Source organism: Eumetopias jubatus, unplaced genomic scaffold, assembly GCF_037043125.1.
Source record: "Eumetopias jubatus isolate StellerSeaLion01/CBP00866 unplaced genomic scaffold, mEumJub1_p1.0 scaffold_12, whole genome shotgun sequence".
Lineage (NCBI taxonomy): Eukaryota > Metazoa > Chordata > Mammalia > Carnivora > Otariidae > Eumetopias > Eumetopias jubatus.
The window spans coordinates 76492994-76520822 of NW_028274818.1; the positions used below are offsets into that span (position 1 = coordinate 76492994).

Below are 27829 nucleotides of genomic sequence, written 5' to 3' on the forward strand. Positions count from 1 at the left end.
TGCAGGCCGTGTTGCGCGGAGGGTTCGGCGGTCAGCGGCGGCGGCCCTAGGGGGGCCGCGGCGCCATGGGCAGGCGATAGACGGGCTCGGGCCGGCGAGGCGAGGGGCGGCGGCGGTCGTCCAGGCCGCGGCGACCTTCGGCGGGGCCCGGGGGTGGGGAGCCCCGGGGCGGGGGTCGTCCCGGACAGCGCGGGGCCGCGGGGCGGGTCTCGCAGGCCGTCGGGGTGCAGGAGGCCTGGGCCGCCGCGAGGAGCTGCCGCCGGCCGCTGGGCCCCGCCGCCGGGCCGCTCGACGACGACGCTCCCGCGGGGGCCCCGCCTGAGGAGGACGCGGCGGCGGCGGCGGCGAGGCCGCGGGAGGCCGCGGAGGATGGAGGAGCGGAAGGAGGAGGGCGAGGCCGAGATCCAGGAGCACGGGCCGGAACACTGGTTCTCCAAGTGGGAGCGGCAGTGCCTGGCTGAGGCCGAGCAGGACGAGCAGCTGTCCCCCGAGCTGCAGGAGGAAGCGGCGGCCGCCGCGCAGCCTGAGCACAAGCAGCAGAAGCTGTGGCACCTCTTCCAGAACTCGGCCACCGCCGTGGCTCAGCTCTACAAAGGTGAGGCCCGCCGCCGCCATCTTGCCGCTGTCGCCGCCCCGCTGCCGACGCCGCCCCGGGGTCTGCGGGTCGGCGGGGAGCCCCGAGGGCGGCCGTCCGCCCACCCGCCCGCCGGGCCGGGTCGGGCCGGGCCTCCGCGCCACAGCCGCCCCGCCGCCCCCTCCCCACAAGATGGCGGCGCGGGGGGCGGGCCCGGCGGGCAGCCGCGGCCGAGCGGGGGGCTGGCGCTGGGGGCGCCCCCGTTTGGGGCCGCTCTCGGGGGCCCGCCCGCTGCTGGGGCCCGGCTGCCGGCGCCCCCGGGCCGGGAGGACAGGGGAGGGGCCCCCGGTCACAAAATGGCGAAGTGAGGCGGCGAGGCCGGCCCATTGTGCCCGGAGCGGGCCTCGGGGCGGAGACTGGGAGGGGGCGCTTCCATCGGCCGCGGTCGGTCCTGGGGCTGCGCCTCTGGGCCTCGTGGCTCGCCCTGGCCCCCGTCGCGACCCCCTTTCTGCAGTCCTCGCACTTGAGAGTGGGATCCTGAAGCCCTGGAACAAAATGGCGAAACCTAATATGGCCGTTCCGGAGTGATTGACGCCCAAATAACATATCTTTCTGTCTCTGTCTCTCTTTCTGTGTCTTTTGTGTTTTTTTTTTTTTTCCCTCCCTCCCCGCTTTTTCAGACCGAGTGTGTCAGCAACCAGGACTTTCTCTCTGGGTCCCCTTCCAAAACGCAGCCACCGCCGTCACCAATCTCTACAAAGGTAAAGATAACCTTGCTGCATTGTCGGCTAAGAGGAAGGGCAGCCTGCGTCAGGGTTTGAGCCTTGCGCCGCGAGGGTATTAGACGCCCTTTCCCGGATTCAGACTGCCGGAGCCTTTGCTGCTGCGGAGTCCAGCCAAGTGCCCCGGAAACTTCGTTGGTTGAGAACTCCCGGGGTGGTCTAGCTAGATCCTGCATCTCGGTCGGGGCGTTTGACCCCTCCCACCCCCCCGACCTCCCCCCGGGCACGTTTGACACTGGGGGCAGTTTTGAATGTCATCCCGAAGAGGGGGCTGCTGAATATCCGGCCTTGCAACAAGGCAGGCTTCCCCGCCCCAAATGCCAGTAGTGCGGAGGTTGAGAAGCCCTGAGCTGGGAGACGAGTGAGGCGTGTTTCTTCTCACTGGAGAGGGCACCCAGGGAAGAAGGGGGTTTCTTTTGCCACAGAGAGGTGAACACCTCCCAGAAGAGTCTTTGAGTTAGGCGGTTTAGACCAAGGTATTTTCGTGGCATTTAAGTCCGTTGAAAACTAGCTGATTGGAATAAACCGTGCACATTAACATACTGCTCTTTCCTACCAACTTCAAATACTTGCTTTCAAAACTACGGCGTATCCGAGTGTATAGTGTTGGCAGGAAATGTGTGATCAGAGTTTGCATTGATTTGTGTTTTATGGTAGCGTCTTTCTGGAGCTAATCCTCTCCCCTCCCCTTGACATGAAGTTATGTCAGTGAATGTTCTTGTTCATTGTGCTCTCAGTAACCATGGCTTTCGATTTTGTGTCTTAATGATTTTGAAGTTTTGGAAATTTGGATTTGATACTTCTTTGGGGCAAGGTTTCTATGGAGAAAGGATGTGAATTTGACTGTTAATCTTAGTAAAAATGTAATTAAATGCTTTCAAACTTGGAGAAGCTGCGCGTAACAGTAATGGACTTTGTGCATTTCAAAATGATCAGAACAGGTTAAAACAGGCTGTGGAGCGACTTCTCAGATTCTTTTGCGTAAGAATGTGCAAACGATGGTAGCATTCTATAGGAGAAATAATTTATTGTGAGATGTCTTGGGTGGAATTTGCAGTTTTTTGGGATAGTAGTTTGAAAACATAAAGTGAAACTGGTGAATAGAATGTTGATTTTAGGGAAGGAGGAACTCAATCTATGCCTGGTAGAATGGGGAAACACAGATGGTGCCCCAGTGGTCAACTTTGATTTTATGTAGCTGAGTTTCTTAAATTTTGACTCTTGAGTAAATTACTCTAACATCATCAGTGCTTGAGGGTCTTCAGCATTGTCTGGATTGGCTCTTGGTTTCATCCAATTTTGAATAATGCTTAAAACTTGTTTTGGGGGCCCTGGGTGGCTCAGTTAGATAAGCATCTGCCCTTGGCTCAGGTCATGATCCCAGTTCCACGGCGGGCTTCTTGCTCAGCGGGGAGCCCCCTTCTCCCTCTGCCTGCTGCTTCCCCTGCTTGTGCTTTCTCTGTCTGACAAATAAAATATAAAAAAAAAAGTTTTAAAAACTCATTTCTTGGAGTATAATTTGGATACTGCATAATCACCTTTTTAAGAATCATAGCTTGAATTTGACAAACGTACTGTGAAGACATAGAGCATCTACCTCCAGCACAAGCCCCTGGCACCACTGATGTAATTGCCATATATATATATGGTTTCCTGTTTCCATAAGGTCTTGAATACATACAGCCTATGGCACAGTTTTTTGGGCCTGGCTTTGTCCCCTTCCCATGTTTCTGAGATTGATCCAAGGAGTTCATGCTGCTGGTGTTAATAAGCAGCTCAGTGTCCATTTTGGCCCTCTTCCCCACCCCAACCTTTTTTTTTTTTTTTCTTGAGTAGCATTCTGTTGTCTGTGGGGTGCTACAGTCTGTCCATTTGTTTGTTGCAATTGATTTTTGCTTGAAGTGGGGGATGGCACCATTTTTGGTGGCGGCTTTTGTATGCCTCTCTTTGCCGAGGCCATACAAAAGTAGGAACATTTTTTAGGTACTCTGTTTAATTTTTGGTTCTGTTGTGTACTGTTACAATGTGTCTTTTTAGGACTAAAGCTGACACTTTTCTGTAGTGTTTCACATAAGAAGATGGATTCAGAAGCTGAACTCTGAAATCCCAAATTGGATTGCTTGATTTGAAATTGCTTTTTATAATTTATTAGTTTTCTTTGTTCAGAAGATTTAATGAGAGACATTTTTAAAAAAAATGAAAATCACATGTTCTTGTTATTGCAAATGTGTTAGATTGTTAGAACTGGTTTTATTTTACATCCTATTTTTGTAAAAGTAAATGCATCCTTTTTTACCTGGTAGGAAAGGTAAGTTGTCGTTTGTGGAATTTGGTAGTGTAGCAAGGTACTCAGATTATCTGATTGAAGGAGAGGAGATAATGCTCTGCAGATACACTCACGTTGCTCTTTTTCAGGGTGAAGTCTTTGGAGAACAGGACTACAGCTGTAGGAATAATTAGATACCTTAAATAGAACCAGTACAGTAAGCAAGGTAGTGTCACCAGTGCCTGCAGCCTTAAGTAGTGGTAAATCTAAGTCATTGTTCATAGCTCTGATTAAATATTTACATGTAATTTACAAGGGGGAGGGCTTGTAAATTTGGAGGGCTCTCTTTAAGTGGGCAGTGCTTCTCTATTTTGTCTGATTACATGCTTATCTGGCAAGCTAAAAACGGCTCATTTTGCAGACTGGGGAGAGGTTCTTGATAACTCCTAAAAGGAACACAGGGGAAGTTCAGAATGGAGGTAAAAGCCTAGCTGATGGCCCCTTTTGATTGCTTATGGGCTTTTAAAAGTTGAACACTCAGTTATTTGGTTTGGCTGGAAGGATTTAGAGGAGAGTGAGTTGTTCCCTCACTGTGGACAGAATTCAGCAAAATGAAGTGTGTGGTTCCTTCTACTCCCTGTTGTAGGGCCAAAGTTTGGTATTCTCTTTTGGAAAGGGGAGGAGAAAATCTTGGTTGCTGGTTCTTGTTTCTACCTTGATTTGGTAAATCTAAAGAGGGTGATGTTTGTTTAGGTTTCATTTATGTTCTCTTCCTGGCCTAGTAGATTTTTTGATAACTGCGACTGAAGAGGGGAGTGAAAAGTTACTGAGGTGGTTTTAATTTAGCCTGGGTTCATGCTTACCTGGGAAATAATTGGCCACACCTAGTGGTTTGCTTTTTAAAGCCCCCTCCTTGCATTTTCCTGGGTGCCAATTGTTATCTCTGTCTCCTGACTGCTTATTAGGAAATTATTCTCCTTGTTTAATGCTAAATTCCTTCTGTTTGGGGTTCCTTGCTCAGAAGAGAGGTTGGACTGGTGGTTGTCCTTTGGGACAAGGCTATCTTAGGAGCCCCAGTGGTCAGCCTGAGGTGGGTGCTGATACCTTAGCTCTTCAGCAGTGTCCTTGACCCAGTGCTTGATCATACCCCATAGGGTCATTTCTCAGCACTTACCTAATGGTTTTTTTTCTCAGGTTTTTAATGTTTTTTTCTTCTTTGACTTTTATTTTATGCCAAGTTCCATTTCTTTGCCTCCACTTTTAATTAATTACTTAGTCTTTAAAAAGTATTTTTAATTCAAAAAAAAATTTTTTTTTTTTAAGTAAGCTCTACATCCATCGTGGGGGCTTGAACTCACGACCCTGAGATCAAGAGTCACATGCTTTACCATCTGAGCCAGCCAGGCTCCCCTGCCTCCACTTTTAAAAACTGCATTTGAGACCTTTGTTGCATGCTGAGTAGTGTCACATATGTTGAGAGCTTTCTCTTGATACTGTTTGTGTGAAAGATGTTCCTGGTTCACTCCCTGAGCAGCATGTGCCCAGGGAACATCTGTACTTTAGCAGTGTTTGAAGAAGGCCAGCATTGTTAGAATGGTGTCTACTGCTAGATGGTCTCAGTTCTGGTTTTGGCCTGTCATTACTTAGCTGTGTGGTCCTGGAGGCAGATGATGGAGCTAGGTGCTGCACCATGGTGTTCTTTTCATTCTCTCAACTGAAACTGGGGATAAGTTACCCCTACTTTAGAGGACAAGATCTGAGTTTAATGCAGGTATATGGTGAGTATTCCAAGCACTGACCTTGTTGGTTTTTTTTTTTAAGATTTTATTTATTTATTTGAGAGAGAGAAACAGTATGAGAGGGGAGAGGGTCAGAGGGAGAAGCAGGCTCCCCGCTGAGCCGGGAGCCCGATGTGGGACTCGATCCCAGGACTCTGGGATCATGACCTGAGCCGAAGGCAGTCGCCCAGCCAACTGAGCCACCCACGTGCCCTGACCTTGTTGGTGTTTTAAGTTCTGTTTTCTAGGTGTTTCTGGCTATGGGCAGTCCTTAAGATGGAAGAAACTCTAGGTTATTTTTTGTCTTTGCATTTCTTGTGTTGAGCTTGTTTGGAGGTTCTAGCAGGGGAGTGCAGCTACTTGTATACCCTTGACCGAAGAACGGTTCTCTCCTCTATTGGGGAAGGTCGTCCTCTTCAACCAAGCACACAGCTTCGGGAGGGACGCACGTGGAGCGATGAGGGAGGAAGGGGACACCCGCCTAGCCAGCCAGATCAGCCGAATCAACCCTGGCGATCAGTGGGGTGACAGATGTCGCAGCCAGATCGCCCTCACATCCTCTTCTTGTGTTGAAATAAGCTTTGTGGTGTGGCGCTTTCCTCCTTCATCTTTCCCTAAGAGAGGGGTAAATGAAAATAGAATTGACAGGTGATAAAAATGGTATGATGCCCTTTAAGTCCTTATTTTTGAGATCTCTTGATACCAAATCCCTTCATAACATGCTGTCTTCAGTGTGGCCATTTTAGACTGTACGTAAAGTGAAACTGAGCAGGATGTGCTGAAAATTGATGGGCCCGGTGGTGAGTGAGTGACATATAAACAAATGGTCAGAGAAAGCCTGTTCCACCTTGAGACCAGTAGTAGGATTTCATTTCCTTAAAATTTGATTTTCTGGAGCTGGTTTGTGACTCTCCATTTTGCAAAAAACTATTACTGACCTTTGAGAGTTTGTTCAAAACACCAAAGTATGGATTACAATTAGAAACCCTAAGTCTTAAGTTTTATTCTTTAATTTTTGCTATAAGGAGCAGTGACCTCAGTCATTCCTAACACCATTTGTAGATTCTGTTTGTAAATTTTTGTGAAAGACATTTTCTTCTGTATAACTTTTCAGGAAGGGATGTTTTGATTGCAGGTAAGCAGAAATTACAAGTCAGGCTTCAGTGGTGTGGACATGGATTGGCTCCTATCTGACTCGAAGGTTGAGGGTAGGATTGACTTCATTCAGTGGCTCAAACTGTCCTGCTCTGTAGTCTCTTGGCCAGATTTGGGTCACATGCTTACTCAGAACCAGTATCATAGCTACCGTTTGGGGCTGTGCGGATTAAATTAGGACTAAACCACATGTTCCACCTTTTGAGTAAATGTGGAGGAAGCTCACCCCAGAGCTGTCCAAACAGCAACTTGGGAGTACCTTTAGGAGAGGGAGGATGAGGATTGGATGCCAGGCAAATGGGGTTGCTACAGTTTTTCCCTGGCTCCTGTCCTTTCTGTGTGTGCTAGGTGAAAATTAAGTAATTATCTGAGAAGCTAGAAGTTGATGCCTATTTTTGGATAATACATTGTCAGGGAATGCATGAGTCGTTTTCTCAAAACAGTTGGAAAATGGATTTACTTTGCCTACAATTTAGATCTTTGTTCCTTTTTTCTTTTTTTTTAAAAGATTTTATTTATTTATTTGACAGGGAGAGAGGCAGTGAGAGAGGGAACACAAGCAGGGGGAGTGGGAGAGGGAGAAGCAGGCTTCCCGCGGAGCAGGGAGCCCGATGCGGGGCCGGATCCCAGGACCCTGGGATCATGACCTGAGCCGAAGGCAGACGCTTAACGACTGAGCCACTCAGGTGCCCCTCAGATCTTTGTTTCTAATGAAACATTTTTAATACTTTTTTCCCCTGTGGCAGACTGGGTGACTAATGCGGATTGAATTTCTAAGTTAAACTATTTTGTAGTCATTAGTATTCTTTGGAAATGTTGCTTTGATCTAGCAATGTGCTCTTAGAGTTTATAGATCCTCTAAGGAGGATGGGGGGGATGGTTTCTCTTTTGCTGGGGAAGAACTACATTCTAGGAGGAATCTCTCAACTTATCTAACTTTGGGCAAGGCCCTGTGAGCCTCTCAGTTCCAGTTCCTAGTTTAAGAAATTGGATGTCTGCTCTGGCCAACTCACATAAGGTTTGTGAGTATCGAAAAGCTATAAATGGTTCTTCGATTCTTTGTCTTAATCTTGTCTGTGTATCATGTAAGAAAGCTCCGCATTTGGTCTCCATCTCAGAAATCAGGTGATGCTGTGCCTGTTGTCCCTTGACAGTGGTGAGAGGATTAGACTTCTAAAAATCTGGAATTCCATTTCAGCTGCTTCTATAAAAACAGTTTTTTAAAAAACGTAAGAAACATGGGACATCTACTGTGACTTGGCTGCATCAGTTTGTTTCTTGAACAGGGAAATGAATGTGTTGTGCTTAAAGGTTAGATTGACATTTTGATGCCCTTGGGGTTTGCCTAACCTTCTAGCTTATGGCCCTATTCCACAATGGCTTTGGCTTCAGTAAAATAGTTTTGGACGTACAACTGTCCCCACAGTTTTTGTGCTCTGCATTTCTAGAATTTGGATGTCTATTTGTCAAGGTTCAGATGTATTTACAGCAGTCTTTGGCAGAGAGCCTTCAGAAAGCCATCCTTGTGTGTGTTTATTGTGCTGCTGTACAGTAAATCAGCCTATGGTCACATTAAAATCTAGCCTAGTCATGCCTAGGATTCTCCAATACGTATTCACATCTCTCCAGTTCAGGGTATGATAGGAGAGTTTTATTTTCAGCCAAGTAACTGTTTAAAGTCCTAAACAGAAGGACTGTATTTGAAATGCTTTTGTGTCAACATGAGATTTTCTCTTTAGGGAAGTAACTGAAATTGGATTAATCTGTGGTAAGGTAATTGGATTTGGCTTTCAGGATGTGCTGTGAATGGTATAAAACCAAATTATGCCCAGGCGGTGCAAAAGCAGGTACCCGAAGACCTTAAATGTCATACCTGCTTTTCTCTTCCTGTACCTTCTAATTTGTAAAAGTGTTTGGAATGCCTGATAAATTTAGTTTGTTCTTGGTTGGTTCTGATGTTGAGACTTGCTCAGAATTTCTGAGGAGAAAAGATTTGGTCAGTTACGTAAAAAAAGTTTTTTTTGGTTGCGTAAATTTTAAAAAAGAGCATCACAACTCACTCAGATAACTGTCTTTGATCTAAACCAGGGAATATTGCATTTTCCAACTTTGTTCAAATCTGTGATTGAAGCATCACGCCCTCCCTTGGGGCATCTGGCTGGCTCAGTAGAGCGTGTGACTCTTGATTTTCAGGGTTGTGAGTTCAAGCCTCAGGGCGTGGAGCCTACTTAAAAAAAGCCTCAGGCCCTTGCAGATCTGATTTTTGGGACTTGTGTCCTCAAACCACAACGTAGCCAGCTTTCTTCCCTGGATTGTCAGTTTTTTAAATAACCACCTCAGGTGGCCCCCTCCCTTTGGTTCTCTTGAGTTTTGTATCTAGTTGAGGGAGAAGGTTTTGCTGTCTGTTTGCCAGGTGTACCATTTACATGCCTGCTTCATCCTGCTTTGCACTGCACAAGCCTCCTTTGGACTTGTTTCTTACAGTCCTTCTGTGCTTCCAACATTTCCCCTGTCTACTTCCAGTCTGGGCCTACTTCCATTTGGGTCTTGAAAAAATAGATTTTCCTTGGTCATTCTGTTTGGAACCCACTTCTCCACTTACGAGCTTGAGTATAACAGTTCTTTCAGTTGGGCAGGTTTGTAGAAACCTGCTTGCTTTGAGGTTCACATTTTGCATTTCTCCTTTCTGTGGTGCTATGGGATGGGCTTAGGTTTTGCTCGAAGCTTTGATTTCTCTTCGAATGCTTCCAGCTCTTTCAGAATCACTCTTCTAGGTAACAGCTTTGCCAAGGTCATCTTGAGTTTATATACCCCTAAGGCTGGCTTTATCTAAGTCTTCAAGAGATTGGAAAGTACTGTGTTATTCTTTTAAATGTTATTTACCTTTTTCTTAAAAAGATATATTTAGAGCACAAGTTGGGGGTGGGGAGAGGGAGAAGCAAACTCCCTGTTGAGCAGGGACCCTGAAATCATGACCTGAGCTGAAGGCAGAAGATGGCTTCACCGACTGAGTTACCCAGGCATCCCAGTGTTACTTACCTTTAAAGTGGAGTTCATGCCTGCTTTGTTTATGATGAAATGAGAAATCAGAAGCCATTGGTTCACATTGTAACTTGGCCATTATTTTAGTAATCAGACAGAGAAATACTTCATTCCAAAGGTGCTTTTTATGTCTTTAGAATAAGAATAATCCACTTCTCAAAGTTGTGATGGAGTTGACTATTTTTTTTTAAGATTTTATTTATTTATTTGACAGAGACAGCGAGAGAGGGAACACAAGGGGGAGTGGGAGAGGGAGAAACAGGCTCCCTGCTCAGCAGGGACTTGATTCCGGGACCCTGAGATCATGACCTGATCCGAAGGCAGACGCTTAACAACTGAGCCACCCAGGCGCCCCTGGAGCTGACTTTTTTTTTTTTTTAAGATTTTATTTATTTATTTGACAGACACAGCGAGAGAGGGAACACAAGCAGGGGGAGTGGGAGAGGGAGAAGCAGGCTTCCTGCTGAGCAGGGAGCCTGATGTGGGCTCGATCCGAGGACCCTGGGACCATGACCTGAACTGAAGGCAGACGCTTAACGACTGAGCCACCCAGGCGTCCGCTGACTATTTTTAAGAGTGCTCCCATCTTCCATTTTTTTGTTTGGAAAAGTTTTTAGCAGTAAGTCTTGATCATCTAAGGAATGGGCCTTGTGATAAAGTTCGGCTTGTGCTGCCCTCTTACAGTCTTGCTTAATAATGCAAATTCATGCAGCTTGGGATCCTTTTTTTTTTTTTTAAAGATTTTATTTATTCATGAGAGAGAGAGAGAGAGGCAGAGGGAGAAGCAGGCTCCCAAGGAGCAGGGAGCCCGATGCGGGACTCGATCCCGGGACGCTGGGATCATGACCTGAGCCGAAGGTAGACACTTAACCATCTGAGCCACCCAGGTGCCCCAGCTTGGGATCCTCTATACTGTATTATTGTTTCTTTCTGGAGCACAACTCTATTATTGCTTTTCCTTTCAGAGTCTTCTGAGTTACGTGTTTTAGATAAGGAATTAAAAAACATGGCCCAGGGGCGCCTGGGTGGCTCAGTTGGTTAAGCAACTGCCTTCAGCTGAGGTCATGATCCTGGAATCCCAGGATCGAGTCCCTCATCGGGCTCCCTGCTCAGCAGGGAGTCTGCTTCTCCCTCTGACCCTCCCCCTCTCATGCGCTCTCTCTCTCTCTCTCATGCTCTCTCTCAAACAAATAAAATCTTTTAAAAAAAAAAAAAAAGGCCCAGAAAAGTAATAGAGGAATGATTCTTTGTGCTACAGAAGAATTCTTGCTCTTACAGAAAACCCAGGGATAAATGGAACTGTTGTCTTTAATGTCATTAAAGGTATACTTGTGAGTTTCTGTGAGCCTAGCAGTTCAACTAAAAATAAAGGGTAGTGACTTAAATTTCCTAATAGGTCAGGGATCATTTGTTGAAAACGTGCGTTCTGTATATACAGGGGTAGTATTTATTTACAGGGAGACTGGAAGGCCAGTCTGAGAGATTTTTAAGGCAAGGTCTTTTGGGAATGTTTGAGTTATGGGAAACTGTTGGGAACTGGAAGCACAAAGAAAGTACATGTAGGGAAATGAATGTTTCCACTCTGCTGTTTGGTTTTGGTGTTGAGTAGTCAATCAGTTCTTCCTCTTGATTTCTAAAATGTTTGCTGCTGCCTTCAGTGTGTTCCCAGTTCTGGGTACTGAACTTGTCAGTAGGAGTGCATCCCCAAAATGACATGGTAAATGCAGGTAGCCTGAGTGATCTGTAATATTTAGTCATTTGTTGAATGATAAGATGCTCCTACTTAGAATTTATTGTGAGAATTCTCGTTTCTGCAGGAGAGTAGAGCTTAGTGGTAAGAACCACAGACTCTGGAGCAAAATTTCAGCTCTTGTATATATTCTGTGACCTTGCTAGAGTTACTAAGTGCTCAGTAGCTGTTTCCTCTTTGCAATAGGGGGATCCCTAGTACCACTTTCAAGGTCTTTTTTTTATTTGAGCAATCTCTACACCAGTGGCGGGCTCGAACTCATGACCCCAAAATCAGCAGCCCCATGCTCTATCACTGAGCCAGCCAGGTGCCCCTCAAGGTCTTCTTGCTACCTTTTTTCTCAGGTGAAGCAGAGTATAGTACTAATACACATTTAATAATTTACCCATCATTAGTATTATTAAACAGGCTAGCAAGATTTTTAAGGGAATAACATTTTAAAAATGGTAACTTGGCTTTCTATTTAAAATTACTATTTTTGGGGGGCACCTGGCTGACTCAGTCAGAAGAGCATGCAACTTTTGATCCTCAGGGTTGTAAGTTCGAGTCCCACGTTGGGGGGTAGAGATTACTTAAATAAACCTAAAAAAAAAATAAAAATTTTATTTTTTTTTTAAAGAACAAGGCAGAAGCTCTAGGACTATGTGATGTGTTAACCCTGAATTTAGACCACTGAGATTAAATGCCATGTGTAACACTTCAAATGTAGATGAAATACAGTTTAGTTTAATGGATTACCCCATACTTCATGATTCTCATTCTGGTTAACTTGTAAAATGGTTTTCTTTTAGAAGAGAATGCAGCCTGGCTCTACTGATCATCATGTATCTTTTTTCTTGTTCTTTTTTCCTAACAGAAAGCGTGGATACTCATCAACGAAGTTTTGATATTGGAATTCAGATTGGCTATCAGCGACGCAATAAGGATGTGTTGGCTTGGGTTAAAAAACGCAGAAGAACTATTCGTAGAGAAGATTTGATCAGCTTCCTGTGTGGGAAAGTTCCTCCACCACGAAACTCTAGAGCTCCCCCAAGACTGACTGTAGTGTCCCCTAACCGAGCTACTTCAACGGAAACTAGCTCATCTGTAGAGACTGATTTGCAACCCTTCCGGGAAGCCATAGCTCTGCATGGTAAAGCCGTTTAAACATATTTCTTTGGAAAAATGGTTAAGAGTGTGCCTGTGGACCCATTTTCACATTTAGGTTTAGATCCAGATATATTGTCTGTGTTTTGTCTATTATAGTAACTACGTGCTCTAGAAATGTTTAAGTAGAATGTAAGCTAAGAACTTAACGTGGGCAATTTTTGAATGTTAGCTAGCCCATCCTAAAAAATGTTTTTAGAAAGCTAGTTTGAGCTTATCAGTGTCACAAATAACAGAATCTTTTGCAACGTTGATTAGACCTTACTGCTTTACACTTACTATTGTACATGTTTTCTTACTATTCTGAGTCAAAGAGGAAGTTCTTGTGTGTTAAGAATTCTGTTACATTACTGACTGCCCGGAGAGCCTGGTCAGTGGCAGGCAAGTGAGGCAGGTAATTGTTGGGCTGTTATTGTGGAACTCCCTTTGACACTCTTGAGTTACTGAGTGTGCCTGTAAAGGGGGTGAGAGTTGATGACCCAAGTGGGAATGAACAGATGTAAGAATAAGTGACTTTGCTTACGTCTCTTGTCCCTTAGGTCCTTGCTTTGATAGTCAGGACTGTCAGGACAGTCTGTCACCATCTCCCCAGGCTAGACCTGCCAGACCTCAGGGCTTTATTAAGTATTACTGAAGAAGCCTGGGGGTGTGTAGTCAACAAGTCTGTTGTTTGTCCCTCTCTAATACAGATTTACAAGTAGAGCTGGAAGAGGTATTTACATGACATTTAATATTGCTGTAAAAATAAAAGAACAACAAAGTAATGAGACTTAGTTGGAACTGAACAGGAAACATGCGTGATGCAGGTGATATAAGAGGAGAGAAGTAATTAGTGAGTTAGGTCAGGAGGCCTGTTGAAAGTGAACATTTCTGGGCCATAGTATAGGTCATCTAAAACTAAGTAACCTGGTGTTAAAAAGGGTGGGATAGAAATGCAGAGGGCTTCTATATCCTTGAAGCTTTAAGGCTTGTACAGATTCTTGTTCTCTTTGGCAGACCCTGATTCTTTACCTAAAACCCTAATCAGAGCATGGGGTTGAAAATGTTTTTTCCTCCTGATAGTTTATGATAAGTTAAAAACACAAACATTTATTGCAAGAAAATCCCTGATGTGTGGATGCAGTACTTAGGACTGCTGGCTGTTTCTAATGTAGGGGAATAGTCATGCCATCAGAACTTCTCAAACTCAGGCAAAAACAGGTTGATCTGTTCTTACTCAGTTACAGATTTCACCTCTTTCACCATTAAGTTTGGAACAAATGACTGGAAGTGTGTGTAGTGTCAGGTGACCAGCCTGTCCACAACGGTATGGCTGGATGTGGTTGTCTCTAAGCATTCTGATTTTCTTTATTGTTAGGTGCATTTATGATTCATTCCATACCTCTCTCGTTAGTTTTTTTTCCTGTATCATACTATACTTTAGAAGATAGTTTTAAGACACACAAATGCCACTCCTATTATAAAATCTTAGGGCAGTTGTATATCCTTGTAAAAAGTGCCAGGTTTCCCCCCCGCCCCCCCCTTTTTTTTGACTGTTAAGCTTGTGATTTGTTCTTTTCCTGAATTTTTGGAGTTCTAGTAACACTGTAGTTTTAAGAAGAGACTTTATAATCTTGACTTATATTTAAATTGTGAGGTTCAAGAAAGTTTAAGGCTGTGTAGAAAAGTAATCTTTCCCTTCAGTAGATCTCAAGTAGCACCGGTCCAGGATATACTGGAGACTCTGTGTACTCTTAACTCCTAAGGCTCCTACACTGAATTCCCGTAGTTAAAACACTGTTGTGGTCAAGTAATACGGCCCCTTGGAAGAGTATACAGAAACATAAATTACACTGAGTTTTGTGCTTAGTGGTTTTAGAGAACATCAGTGTATTGAGGAGAATGCTAGTCTGGTTTGAGTGTTTAAAGTGATTTGAATGATTTCTAGTGATAGGGCATTGTTGACTAAATTATAAAACAGATTAATGACCAACTTTGTAACCAGGTGGCTTTGTGATCTGAGTTCCTGGATAGTCTGTAAATTGAAGTGAAAACTGCCCAGATGATCTTCTAAAATGTATTTGGAGACATCTTCAGTAGGGCACATTCTTGTCAGATTTAGTTGCATATAAATGCATATAATTGCTTAGCCAGATCTGTGAAACGTAGTTGAAGTCAAATTGAAGTTCTTAAGGATCTGCATTGGAAGGAGAGTCTAAATTCATGAGGTTTTGGACTACAAGGTGGGGAGGGGGATATAGGAAAAGAGTTGCATGTTGAAGTATACTTACTAAGTTTTTAAAGAGCAAACATGAGTGTAGAAGCTCACATCATCCTATATCCCTTTTTATGAGAGGACAGTTTTCCCCCATAGTTTTTCTTAATCAGCTCCTGAATACTCACCAGTACCAAACACACCTACATACATCTAAAATATGCATTTTATTTGAAGAAAAATGGCAAAGATGTAAGATACTTGTAGAACATTTATTTCCTTAGACACTGAGGGTGTGATAATGAGTAAGATCTTCTGATTAGTACCTTTTCAGCCTCGGATTTAACAAAATTTCAGTCATACATAACATTAGTTAATGGTTATCCAGCAGTTTCAGTCAAATCCTTTGGTTATTGAGGCTTAAAGAATATCATCCAGTGCTTTATTTGGCACTGGTCTGCAATATAGGTTGCTTTTTTTCCTGTGTACCATGGGATCTAGTCATTTGGATATTAAACTTCCCAAGAAGTCAGAGAAATACTAAGTGTGTGCTAAACTGATTTTTGTCCTTGCCTTGTTAATCCTTGTCTTAAAATAAGAACATCAAAAAGTTATCAAGTGCTGAATTAGTACCTGCCACCTGTTTTTAATGTAACAGAAGATTTCAGATGGACCTAAAGTCCTCTGGACTGTTTTGTGGTTCTCAGTCTCCCTTTCTCATTCTACCTCTCAGGCATCTTTTCTCATTTGGAGCTTTTCTTTTCTTCGTTATTTTATTTTATTTTTTTTCTTTTCTTCATATGCTCTTTCAGCCTCGATCTTTCCTCAGGCTCTTTCACTGACTTAGATTACACTCTCCAGGTCTGAAGCCCTAACCACCTGCTGCAAGGTCCCGTACTTGTAGGCCCCTGTTCCTGACTGCCTGGTGCATGTGCTCCATTGTCCTCTGGCAGATGTCCATACCACAGCATCCCTGCATCTGTCTCACATAGATGTCTGTAGTCCCTTCCAGCCCTGTTAGCAAATACCCGTCTTTTCCTCATTGAGCCATTCAGATGGATATATGTCTGTGCTATATCTGGAAGAGTATAAATGAAGAGTGAGTGCTTCCTTTTCTGTTGAGGCCAACACGTACTTGGACAGTTTATTTTAATGGCATGAATGTGGTATGTGTAAGATATTCTAGGGGCAGAAAGGGACATTTTACTACGCAGCCTGGCTGTGCGTTAAGAGAAGGCTTTTTGGAGGAGATGAGGACTGGGCTCCTGGAATAATCTGCTTCCTGCTCTTGCGTCCTGGCCCTGGGATGACCCAGTCGCCAGTCCATGTTTCCTGGGGCCACTGGAGTAATCTTTTCCCATCTTGTCACTTCCCTGAAAAATAACTTTTGTTTACAGCTGATAGGTTGCAGTCAGAACTCAGCATGGCGTTGCAAGGCCCTTCTGATTGGGTCTTGACCTTGGGTCAGATACCTTAGCCATACTGTCTCATCTGTGGAACATCTCCATGCTCTTTTCCCAGATCTTTCCCTCTGCCTGCTCAGACTTAAAGATGGATCAAGCGCCTCTTCCAAAATGAAGCTTTCTTGCAGATCTCCCTTCTGAAGCCTTCCTTGAGCTGTTCGTCTGTTCTCCCCTTGTGGCTGTCCCTCCCAATAGATTGGGGCTACCTGAGGGCAGGGCCTTGTCTTAAAGCTTCTGGCTTTAACAGAACCTGGCAAAGAACCTGGTGTAGATGTGTTCTGAGTAAACAAGAGTTCAGAGGTCTGTTATGTGTATGGATACAACACAGTGGGGCCAGAGAACCTTTAGGAAGAGTTGAGGATCACAGATCTCGGGATGACTGCAGTGAGGGTAGAAGGAATGGTGTGTACCTTAGGAGAGCTACGAAGGAAACTCCTTAAATTAGAACTACTAAGATTTTGAACGGGGCTTGATGATGATGCACCATTACAGCTATGTTAGTGTTTACTTTGTGCCAAGATTCTGCTAAGGAGGTTCTCATTTAATCCTGCACTTGCCTTGCGTTATTGCCATTTTGTTGATGAAGAGAGGGGGCTTATTTGGCTTCGGTGGAACAGATGAGTAAGTGGTAGAATAGATACTCCAGATCTGCCTGTCTCCAAGTGCATGCTCTTAACCATTGTGCCTCCATATTTGTACATTTGTGGTCCCTCCCCCATGGGTCTGGGGGTTGGGTAGGAAAGATTTTTCTTCTCTAAAGACATCAGACAATATATGCATTTTCTGTCTGTCTCAGGTTTCTCGCCATAAGTGAATCTCGTTAAGTAGGCTTGAAGTGAATGGTTCATGACTTGTATTTCTGGTTCACTTTAGTAGAAAGAGTAGTTAGGCTTTTTTGTAGGTAGGCTATATTCTCAGTATGACCTTGGGCAAGATGGTTAACTTTTCCAAGGCTCTCCTCCTTTGTGGAAGGTGGTGTACTTTGTAAGGTGTTAGATTGAGAGAAACTAAGCAAAGTACCTACCTACCCTTTCACAACACTGTTTTTTACCTTGAGAGAAGGGGGACTTTTGATTAGTTCCAAGTCCTATGAGTGCCCTCTTTGCCTCTGGGTGGCATTTCACTGCAAAAGTAGACCTGGAACTCGGGTAGCCTCTGAAGATACTTTTTTCCCCCCTCCCTTTTCAGTAAGGGTGGCCTTTTAAATTACGTATGTCACTACAGAGGGGAAGGATAATGTAAAACTTACTGTTAATTACTTATGTTACTTGCTAGGATCTGGAGCTTTTTTTTTTTTTTTTTCATTTTTCATGTTGATATAATGAAGTTGGTGCTTTTCTCTTTCTGCTGGATGGACAGATTCTCAGTTGACTTGCCCAAGCTAGTGTTGTGTCTGGAAAGCCTTAGATTGAAATCTGGTCTCCTCGTTCTGAGTTTTGTTCATTATTGAGGAAGGGGTTAGGTGAAAAGGGTCCAGGGTAGGAATGGGGCATGTGTTCATGGAAGGGAAGTGAGAGACCAGGCTGAGAGGAGCAGTTGGATGCCAAGGCAGACGTCACTCTTTTGATACCTTATTTAAAGCCTCCTCACTCACATCCTCTCATAGATGGTCTTTGTAGGTTCCTGGCTACGGTTCAGACTGTTCCTATACAGATCAGAAACACTTGGTTTTAGTTCCAAAAGTCATTTTGATGACATTTTTTTTTTTTAAGATTTTATTATTTGACAGAGACCGCGAGAGAGGGAACACAAGCAGGGGGAGTGGGAGAGGGAGAAGCAGGTTTCCTGCTGAGCAGGGAGCCCGATGCGGGGCTCGATCCCAGGACTCTGGGATCATGACCTGGGCCAAAGGCAGACACTTAGCGACTGAGCCACCCAGGTGCCCCATTTTGATGACATTCTTGACTGAGGTACTAGGAACCAACCTCACTGGGCCTGGGTTGTCCCTTCTGTAAAATTCCATCCATTCACACTCACAGGCCCCTAGCACGCAGGGTGTGGTGTCATAATAGGCGCTGGTGGGAATTGCTGTCATTGGCACTTGGCTTTAGGATCTCACTTTGCCCAGTTTTAAGTTCCTTTCGTGTTTAAATTCACTAATGTAAGTACTGAAAGGGGCTTAGGCAGGCTAGCCTTTAGTGTGACCCTGGAGAATTTCAAACAAAGGAAAGAAACAAAGTTTGTCCTTTTAAAGAAAGCACTTAGTGAGTTAATACAACAGCTCCTAAGTATTGGAGTCTGCCATCTGAACCCTTTTTAGTTTGAAACCCTCCCTTTTGGTGGATGTGGTATTACTAGTTCTCATTTCTGCAGTTCAAATCCTTCTGTGGCAGTGGTGGTGATTTAAAAATAAAGTATATATTGTCATTTTGTAGCCTTTTCTAGTGCCCAGCATTTACTGAACACTAAACACTAAGCACTGTTTATTAGAGGCTAGTGGTAGGGGCCTGTGATACAAAGATGAGTTACATAATATCCTTGAGTTTCTAGCCTGGTAGAATTGTATTAGAACATTTGAAGTATATGAATTGAGAGATTGAGACCCAGTACCATTGCCCTAGGAGTGTTGTTAAACTCCATTTCTGGCTCCTCCTTTGTTGCCTAACAAAGTCTTCTCTGGGCTAATTTACATGGTTATCCTTAGTCTCTCAAATAAATCATTAAATTGCTTGAAAGGGTCTTGGATCTGGAGGACCTGGGTGTAAGGCTTTTTCAGAAAATCATAAAAGGTCAGAGGAATTTTTACCTAGGAAAAATGTAAGGCAAATTCCTAATTTGTCATACTCAATGTATAAAACTAATCCCTTCTTTTCCTGGTGTTTATGGAAACCTGTGGATTCCAGGCAGCTTGAACCAATAGGGTTTTTGTTCCCTGAGCACAGGTTTTTGTAGCCTTTGCTAATTTATCAGAAAACATTCTTTGGACCTGTGTTGTGCACTAGAGCAATACAGAAGAAAAGTTAAGAAATTTTGGTGAGAACAAGGCCTCTTGATAGAATTTGCTAGATACGTGAGATCCAGTACATTTAAGAAGAAGTTTTAAGTATTTGTGCTTGGTTCTGTTTCTTCCCCTTTCCTTATCACTCTTGTCCCCTTCTATCCATAGAGCTAAATAATTTAGAAACAAATATTTGATAGCTAACAAGTATAGTATAAACGAAACTCCTTGTAACTTTCCGTTGCAGAGGACTAACTGGAACTGACCTATGGGGGATTTTGATCCATCCGTCACAGTCCCTTCTTTTGCCTGTCTGTACTTCCAGTACAGCATGTGGAACACAGTAGTAGGGACTTAATAAATGTGTGTTGAATGTTGCAGTCTGCATCTTCGTGAAATAATAGAACTGTTGATAGTTACTTAACAGTAAAATATTTTAAAAACTTATTTGGAAATTAAGATGTAAGAGATTAATGCACCAAAGCAATCTCATCACTTAATTGCTTAAAATTGATTATTTCACAGAATCTTCTTTAATTAAAATCCCTTGCAGGCTGGAATTTCTAAATTATGGCCTTTGTTCAAGCCAGCTTTTGAGAACAAGAACAATGAAGGCAATTAACACAGCATTAACATTTTTGATGAAAAGTTGGCATTTTCTGTATATTAAGATTAGATATTAGCTGCTGAAGTTTCTGGGGTAGGACTTCAAGCTACCAACATCATTGATATGAAATTGTTTTGAACTTGCAGTAAAATTTTGTTGGACATTTTCTCATTGACGTGAAAAGGAGTCCATGTAGCCATGCCTCAGTCAGTTTACTCACCTAGTACTGGTAGTTATGAAGCACTTTAACATTTGAGTTTAATTTTTCCGCTAGTTTTCTGATTTATAAATACCAGTCTCTTGGAAAGTTTGAAAATTTCCGAAAAGTAAAAAATTCAGTATCTTGTTATCCCACTATATAGAGATAACTACAGTTAAATGTTTGGTGCATTTTCTTTCAGTCTTTTTTTCAATGTATAAATATTAAAACTATTTCATAGTTGAGATCATACTGCATATATGGTACTGTATCTTGCTTTTTTCATTTTAACGTCGTGAGCATTTTTCCCATGGCATTAAAACTGTCTTTGAAAAATTTGAAAGCATTGGGCTGTCAGCATAACTGAAAATGTTTTCTTGGTGTGACACATGTATCTTTGTAATTGGTTTGATTTAGTGTGCTTTACTTCAATAAAAATTCAGTATTACAATTTACATATTGGGGTGGGGAGTGGTATCTACTTCAAATTACTAAAATCTTAGTAGAATTCCTTTTTCCATGATTTGAACTCCTTCCCTGGTGCATTTAAACACGACATTTTACACACAAGTGCTTGCTTGCTTAAAACCTCAGAACACCACTCTGCAAAGGGAGCGCTACCCACTTGAATAGCGCAGTTCATTTGAAATGCAAGAATGCCAGTGTCCTGGGGTTCCAGTCAGGAAGTTCTCACTTTGTTCAAATGGTGGGGATTTCAAATCCCCACTCTCATACTGGAGATGGGAGAACTGGTGGAGCATATCTGCCCAGGGCCCTGAGCCTGTGCTGAGTGGATCGACCGTAATGACAGCCCGTGTATTCTCCTCCAGGGCTGGCCCTCTGCCCTCGCAGGCTGCAGGGGTTTGGGGAGCAAGTAGACAGTGTAGATGCAGCCCCCAGGCCACGGGCTGCCGGACAGAGGAAGGGAGGTGGGCCGGTTCTGCGCTTGATCTTTCCGTGCCTGTGACCTGACTCCGTGCTGGGAAACTGGAATGACATGGAATTAATTCTGGAAACAGGATTTTCTTACTATCTCAAGCATGAATTTGGTATGAAAATAATAGTTATGTGCTACTTTTAACAACTGATCATGTAACATAGATTCCTATAACCTGGACTGTGACTTTGTTTTAGCTCCAGTGGGAGCTTTCTTTTCAAAGTATGATGAAATCAGCCTAATTTTTTTTTTTTCCTACTCCTGCACTAATCATTTAAATTGGATGCAGAAACTAAAACTGATTGAGTTTATCTTGTATTAAGCAATGGAGACTTTTCTGTCTAATCATACTACTTGTTCTGCTTTTGTCAATTGATATTCCCATAGCCCTTTTGAAAAAGTGTGTTTTGGTAGAAATTAAGTTGTAAGCCCTTGGGCCGTACAACTTAGTTTTTAGTTCTGAAGCATGTCTAGACTCTCTGTACTTGTATAGGCCTGATCATTGGCTTAGCTAAGGTTTCCTGAAGCATCTTCCAGTAGCTGTCATTGGTTTATAAAATAAAATTTGGGCTGTTTAAAATAATATATTTTTTGGTTGTTCATCTTAATTTTTTTTTTTGACACTTTTGAAAAGTCTTTTTGGGGAAGATTTTAGATCGTTAAACTTTGAGAAGAATTTTCACTGCTGAGAGTAGATAGGAAGCAGGTAATGTGGCACATTGTGACTTGACTTTAGCTTCCAAACTAAGCCCCGAGTCATACACCCAACAGAAAAAAGATTGTGATTTTCCAGCAGTTACTGGGGAAATTTCAAATTGACCAAATTGATAATTTAATATCTCTTCTTTTTCATGGAGAATAGCAGTGGAAGCAATAGAAGTATTTGCTTGATGTGCCTGTTCACTTCTGGTGGAGTATTCTGTGAGCCTTGGGTATTTGTCCCTTAGGTGTTAAACACGTTGCTATGTTAACAAGAGGGGTTCTGGGGCGGGGGGCGGGGGTTGTTGAGTTCTCTTGGTGGTTTCAAATGATAAAGGGATCCTCAGTTTAATTATTGAAGTAGCCCAGTTTCGTGCAGAAGGCCCACATTTTGCAGTGTAATCTCCTTAGGACTTCCTGCATTATGAAACAGCTATGAAAAGGTTATTGTCTTAAGTTCTTGGACACCTTTTAGTAGTTGGTTATGGACTGCTAGGTTAGAAAAAAGAAAGCACAGCTCTCCCCTCAAACTGTGGTGGAGAGCTGGAAAAAAATGCCAGCAATTTGGGAATAATTGAGTTTTTTAAAACTTGATGGCAAAGATTTAAGAGAGGAAAACCACCTGGGTTTGTTTCCTGGTGTTGGAGAGGTGAATGAACGTCAGCAGCTTTGGATTTCAGGGGGTTTCAAAATGGGCAGGACTTTGACGCACCCTCCTGTTTTCAGAATTCGGTGAATGCTGTGTGCCAGGCACCAAGGGCGAATATTAGGTAGAGATGAAACGACCCTGTCAATAGGAAGAGACAAAAGATCCTACTGCACTGTGTAAGATGAGCCCAGGATGTTTCTTTCCCTTCTTTTTCTTTATGTTTAATAAACCCATGTGGGCTGAGGAGGAAGCGTGGTTCATCTTTGGTGTTACACTGGAGATGTCCAGCAGGCAGTTAGAAATACGGATGGGTCCTTGAGCTCAGGAGAAATGCCTGCTCCTGTGGAAAACGATGCCTGTAGGTAAGCTCAGGGGTCAAGGACACCACCCTGGGGGACACCAACCTGTCAGGGGCAGAAGAGAAGCCCACAGAGGCCACTGATGGAGCTGGCAGGCTGGAGAACAGGAAGGAGTGGAGAGTTTCAAGCAGGAGGGAAGAGGAGCCAGCAAGATACTAAAAAAGGAGAGAGGTAGGAGAACCAGGAAAGAAGCCTGAGCGGGCAGGAGCTGCTGAGGAACTAGGGGCCTCAGTCGGCAGGAGCAAATATTGGGAGGCACAGGCCCGACCCTCAGAAAGAGATCCTCAGAAGGAACCGCAGATCCTTTGCTTTGGCAGCGCACATCCACACTCTCCCGGTGGGAGTGCAGAGGGCAAGAAGGGAGAGAAGCTAACTGTTGAGTGAGGCCTGAGGCAGGCCAGACCCTAGACCCTGTCGCCACTTCCTGCTGAAATGTTGACCTTAAGAAGGGGCAGGGTCACAGTGAAGGGGAGATCTTAGATCGTGCTTGAGTTTGAGCCCCAGCTCTTGCTCACTGGCTGTGTGACCTTGGGTCGCTTGCTTAACCTTAGAGCATTTTGGGCTCGGTTTCTCATTAACCTCGGTTTCTCATCCACAAAACTGGTAATACAGATGGCAGAGGATTATTTTGAGGATGAAATTTAAAAGTACGTAGCGCCTAACACAGGAAGTGCTCCAAGATTAGTGCCTTTGTCTTTTTTTTTTTTTTTTTAATAGGCACCAGCCTTGGAACAGTATGGAGCTAAAGAGGGGCGTGATCAGTCTTCCTGTGGCCACCAGTGGGGAGGGAGGACACATCTTCCACAGGGAGAGCAGTGAGGGGGCTGATCGGTACCAGGGAGGGAGTTTGAGAGCAGTCAGAAGAGGTGTGGGCTGCAGAACAGGATCATCCTAAGGGTGACTGTTGAGGCCACGGGCCTGAGAATGTTCACAGAGTATTTGTAGTGTAAGAACAATGTCGAAGGGAATTTATTAATTGATTTGATGTGGTAGAAAGCGGAGGATTTTTTCTCGACTTAATGTTCAAATTTAAATCACATTTACAGAAATTAGAATGGGCCCCTACCAAACCAACTAGAATAATGTAAGGGGAAGTTGATAAGGCACATCCACTGTCCGTGATGTGAGGTTTTCAAATTCAACACTATGGTTAATGTTTCCTGGCCTCACTTGTTCCTTTCACAGGTTTATCCTATACCTTTCAGAGTGGAACATAAGTTTGCCTCCTTAGCTATTCAAGAGTCTAAGGAATGAGTGTCCCAACGATGAGTGCTGGGTCTATTCTGGATTTAATTCAACCTTGAAAGCAGCAGGATTTTTTTTTATACCATCCTTGTGTTCCCTCCTCTGAGGGATTATATATGGTAATAAGGCTGTCCAAAGGAGTATCTACCAAATACAGTCCAGACCTTGGGTGATCATATAGCTTGATTTGTCCAAGGGCAGACTGACTGTACTTGATTTCCCAGCATACTTTTTAATAATGACCCCTTTTTTGGGCTCAGGAGTGCACTGTTTTGGATGATAAATTATAAAGTCAACTTTTGAAGGGGTAGTTGGAACAAGCCCACTCAGGCCTGGAAATGATTGCTTGCTCCCTTGTGTGCACATAAACACACTGGAATGATCTGTTGGGGATGGTAACTGGATAACCAAACTGACCTGTTTAAAAGCAAGCACCTGGCTGTCCTCAGCCATAAACTACAAGTAACATACATACCGAGTAGAGTAGGTGGGAGGGTTTTGTGATATGTGTGTACACCTAGCAAGGTGCTTACGACCTAATATACTTCCAGTAATTGGTAATTATCAATATTGTAAATATTGGTAGTATTAACAATAATAAAACATCTACATCAAAAGCCCATTGATTCGTTTTTCCAGAAGAAAACAAACTGCTCCCTGGTGACCCCCCCTTAAGAAAACAGGGAGACATCCTTTGATCCTATGAAACATTGAACGTAAAGTGGGTTGCTTTCAAGAGGGTTCAATAATCGAGCAACTCTAAAACCTTTTTTCTTCTTCCTAGGTCTTAGTGGTGCAATGGCTAGTATAAGCGTGCGTTCGAGTACCCCAGGCTCTCCTACACATGTAAGCAGTGGATCGAATGCTAGTCGAAGGAGAAATGGACTCCATGATGTCGATTTGAACACTTTCATATCAGAAGAAATGGCACTCCACTTGGACAATGGTGGAACTAGAAAGCGTACCTCAGCCCAGTGTGGCGATGTCATTACAGACTCACCAACCCATAAACGCAACAGAATGATCTAAACTGCAAACATTTTCACACCCACCATGCTGCTTGAAAGCCACTTGATCCTCAACATATATTATTGCAAAGGAAACATGAGGCCATCTTCCCTTGTTCACTGTTTAAGACAAGTGAATTCTGTAGTGGTTGCCATAAAAGGAAGTTCTAGGTATTTACAGTAGATGCCTCTTGTAACTATGGCTTTCCTAAAACTATAATCCTAGCAGAGGACATCAGAATCGTGTAGTCATTAGCAAGATCATCATAGGCAAACATATATCCGTTCCAAGGCTAAAAGTGACCTTAACTGTATTTATTCTCAAAGGGAAAGGAAATATCAGATGTTTATTTGGTTATGGAATGCCTTTCCCCCCCCCCCTTCCTCTCCTTGGTCCATTTCCTGCTGTGTTGAGTATTTTGCTTCAACAGTATTGCCAGGTTCCTAAAATTATCTCAAACCCACGATTTGGCTTCCTTGTCAAATCTGCAGGCTTCCATTTTTTTTTTTTTTTTTTTTTTTTGCAGCACTAGATCATGCACCTGCGCTCTTTGGAGTCACAGCGTGCGACTTCTAATGATTGGACTGTGCCCTGTTTTCAGTTTTCCAAGCAGTTTCTAATTCTGGTGATTGTGATGTAAAGAGGTGCTATGATGGTCATGCAATTAATACTTAATATTGAATCAATACACAGAACTTTATCGGATTCACTTTGTGTGTGTTAGCGCTCTAAAAGTAGCAATACTATTAAATTGCCCCCATACTGACCCTGTAGGCTTAAAATACTCCCGTTTTAAGACAAGTACTACTTCCCACGCAGGGTACTGTTCCTTATGGTAAATGTAAACACGTAGACTGCATTCAAGGGGGACCTAAAGTAGAGAGATCATGAACTTTGAGGATGGGCTTCCTTTTCGGTTCAGTATTAGTGAGAGGAGATGGATGGTGGGGGAGGGTAGGTATTCCAGTCTTTTCGTGTCCCCGTAGTACATTTTTCATGAATTGCCCTACTTTGTGTGCAGTTTCCATTGGAATGGCAGAAGATAAAGGTCTTTTATCTGCTAATAATGTGGTCACAACTTAAGTAGCACTCTCTGGTCCCTCTCCCCTAACAAGTGCAGTTTGGAATGTCATTCTCTAAGAGATGGAATCGCATGGAGGCTCTCTAGGTGTTAGGTAGACCTAAATAAAGGTTCCGAGTAGATCCTCTGTTGAGTCCCTGTAAGACCTTTTGTAGCCACAATGTTTTAGAGCATGTTTGATTGTTTCCTCTTCATTTTTAATATCTTGAACTGAATGATAGTCTTTTTTAGATGAAGAACTGATGTCAGCCTGCCAGGTACTGTAATTTATTCTATCATATTATTATATTATATATCAAGTAGGACAGTGAAAATGTTTCCTTGCAAACTTGTAGTCCAGTATCAGTTAACTTCTGTTTTTATCCTGAAAAGACCATTGCAAATCAGTGTAAGGGTTTTTCCAGTAATTACTCACAGCACTTTGTTAAAGTTTGCAATTCCTTCAGCCATTTAATAATAATCTTTCTGTGAAGAAACTGCTGAGTTAACCATAAAATTCATTGACTGGGTGGGAGGTGAATGGAATGTGTGAGCTGAAGTTCTGTACTCCTTATAGATCTAGACCTTATTTAAAAAAAAAAAAACAAGTCAATTCCATACTAAAACTAGGAACGAAAGTGAGGTATTTCTAAATTTTTGCAAAAGTGGATGAGTTTTTGTTTGATACGTTCAATCTGTCATTTTACCTGAAACAGATAAGCCTATGTATTAATGAATACCTTTAAGCTTCCCTTTGGACCATGCCTAGAAATGCATTTGGAGTTACCGCTGTTTTTCTATCGTCAATTTAGATTCTGGATTTGGCGTTTGGTGGTGTGAAGCGTTGCCCACAAGTGGCCGGAACTCCTCTTCGTAAAGGATTTTGAGATTGAGGAACGGCTGTATAATACTCCCCCTTATGCCTCGGTTCTAGTTCCTCCCTCTCAGTTGAATAACAATTTTTTATTTTTGGTTGTTTTTGTTTTAGTTGGTGCTCTGACGCTTAATCTCAGTACCCTTTACTCTTGATTGTCAAATTTTGATAAAACATGTGCCATTTTCTTTGGTAAGAGAAAGCAGGTCTTGTGTCTGCCAGAACACGATTTATATGCCTTATTGGCTCCATTAAACTTTTTAAAAACTTTAGCACTCGTTACTTTTTTCCACTGCATTTAATCTCAAATGCTCTTTGTCAACCTCCTCGTAACTCCTCTGCGTGCTCTGTCTCATTGCTCTCTCCCGTGCCCCCTGAGCACAAAGTAACTGTTAAGATCTAGGAGTAGAAAGGGAAATGATTTCTTCTCATAGAAAGACTTAGTTCTGACTGCTAGATTTTTGAAGCCTTTGATTGTGCCATTTTAGATCCAAACAAATCATGGAAGATTGCATATTGTGTGGTACTTTTTTAAATAACATTGAAAAAAAATTTTTTTTTTCAGTCTCTTGAGAACAGTGTAGGCTGAATTTTAAAACTTAACAGTTTACTTTGGGGGAACAGAACCTCCCTTTATCTTTTAAGCTAGATTCTCGGATTCTTTTAGACATCATGGCTCGTTAGATCTGTTCTCGTCACCCTAACTTGGCATGAGTGGGTTGAGTTCATCCTTACACTGCAGTGTTCTGAGCATGGCTGAAGCATTAAAAACTTAATTATAATGTTTAGTATTTTATAGAGCAAAATTAATGGAAAGCATTTGGCTGAATCTAAAGACCCGCAGTCAAATTCTTCAATGTGGTTTACCCAACTGGAGTAGTGGTACACACCTTTAAATCATTCAATGAATAAATAATTTAAAAAACCGAAAAACTATGGGGCTTGTCTGCAGTTTTGTTTTGGTCATCACATCTGAGTTAACTTTTTTGATGTAATCAAGTTCAGGCTTTTAGAAAAGAACCAGCCTTCTTAATTTTTTTCCCCCCTAGGGGCTATTGGAACACATTAAATTGGCCTGTGTCTTTGGGCCGTAGGGGTTCCCTC

The 27829-nt window shown here is 43.1% G+C and overlaps 1 protein-coding gene across 1 annotated transcript; it reads left to right on the plus strand.

The window, feature by feature from the left end:
• Window positions 1-197: 197 nt before the first annotated feature.
• Window positions 198-27658, plus strand: HAPSTR1 (HUWE1 associated protein modifying stress responses). The gene is made up of 4 exons (XM_028117638.2): window positions 198-595; window positions 1255-1335; window positions 12204-12479; window positions 24568-27658. The coding sequence occupies exons 1-4, from the start codon at window positions 370-372 to the stop codon at window positions 24810-24812; spliced, it is 828 nt and encodes a 275-aa protein (XP_027973439.1). The 5' UTR covers window positions 198-369; the 3' UTR covers window positions 24813-27658.
• Window positions 27659-27829: the final 171 nt, after the last annotated feature.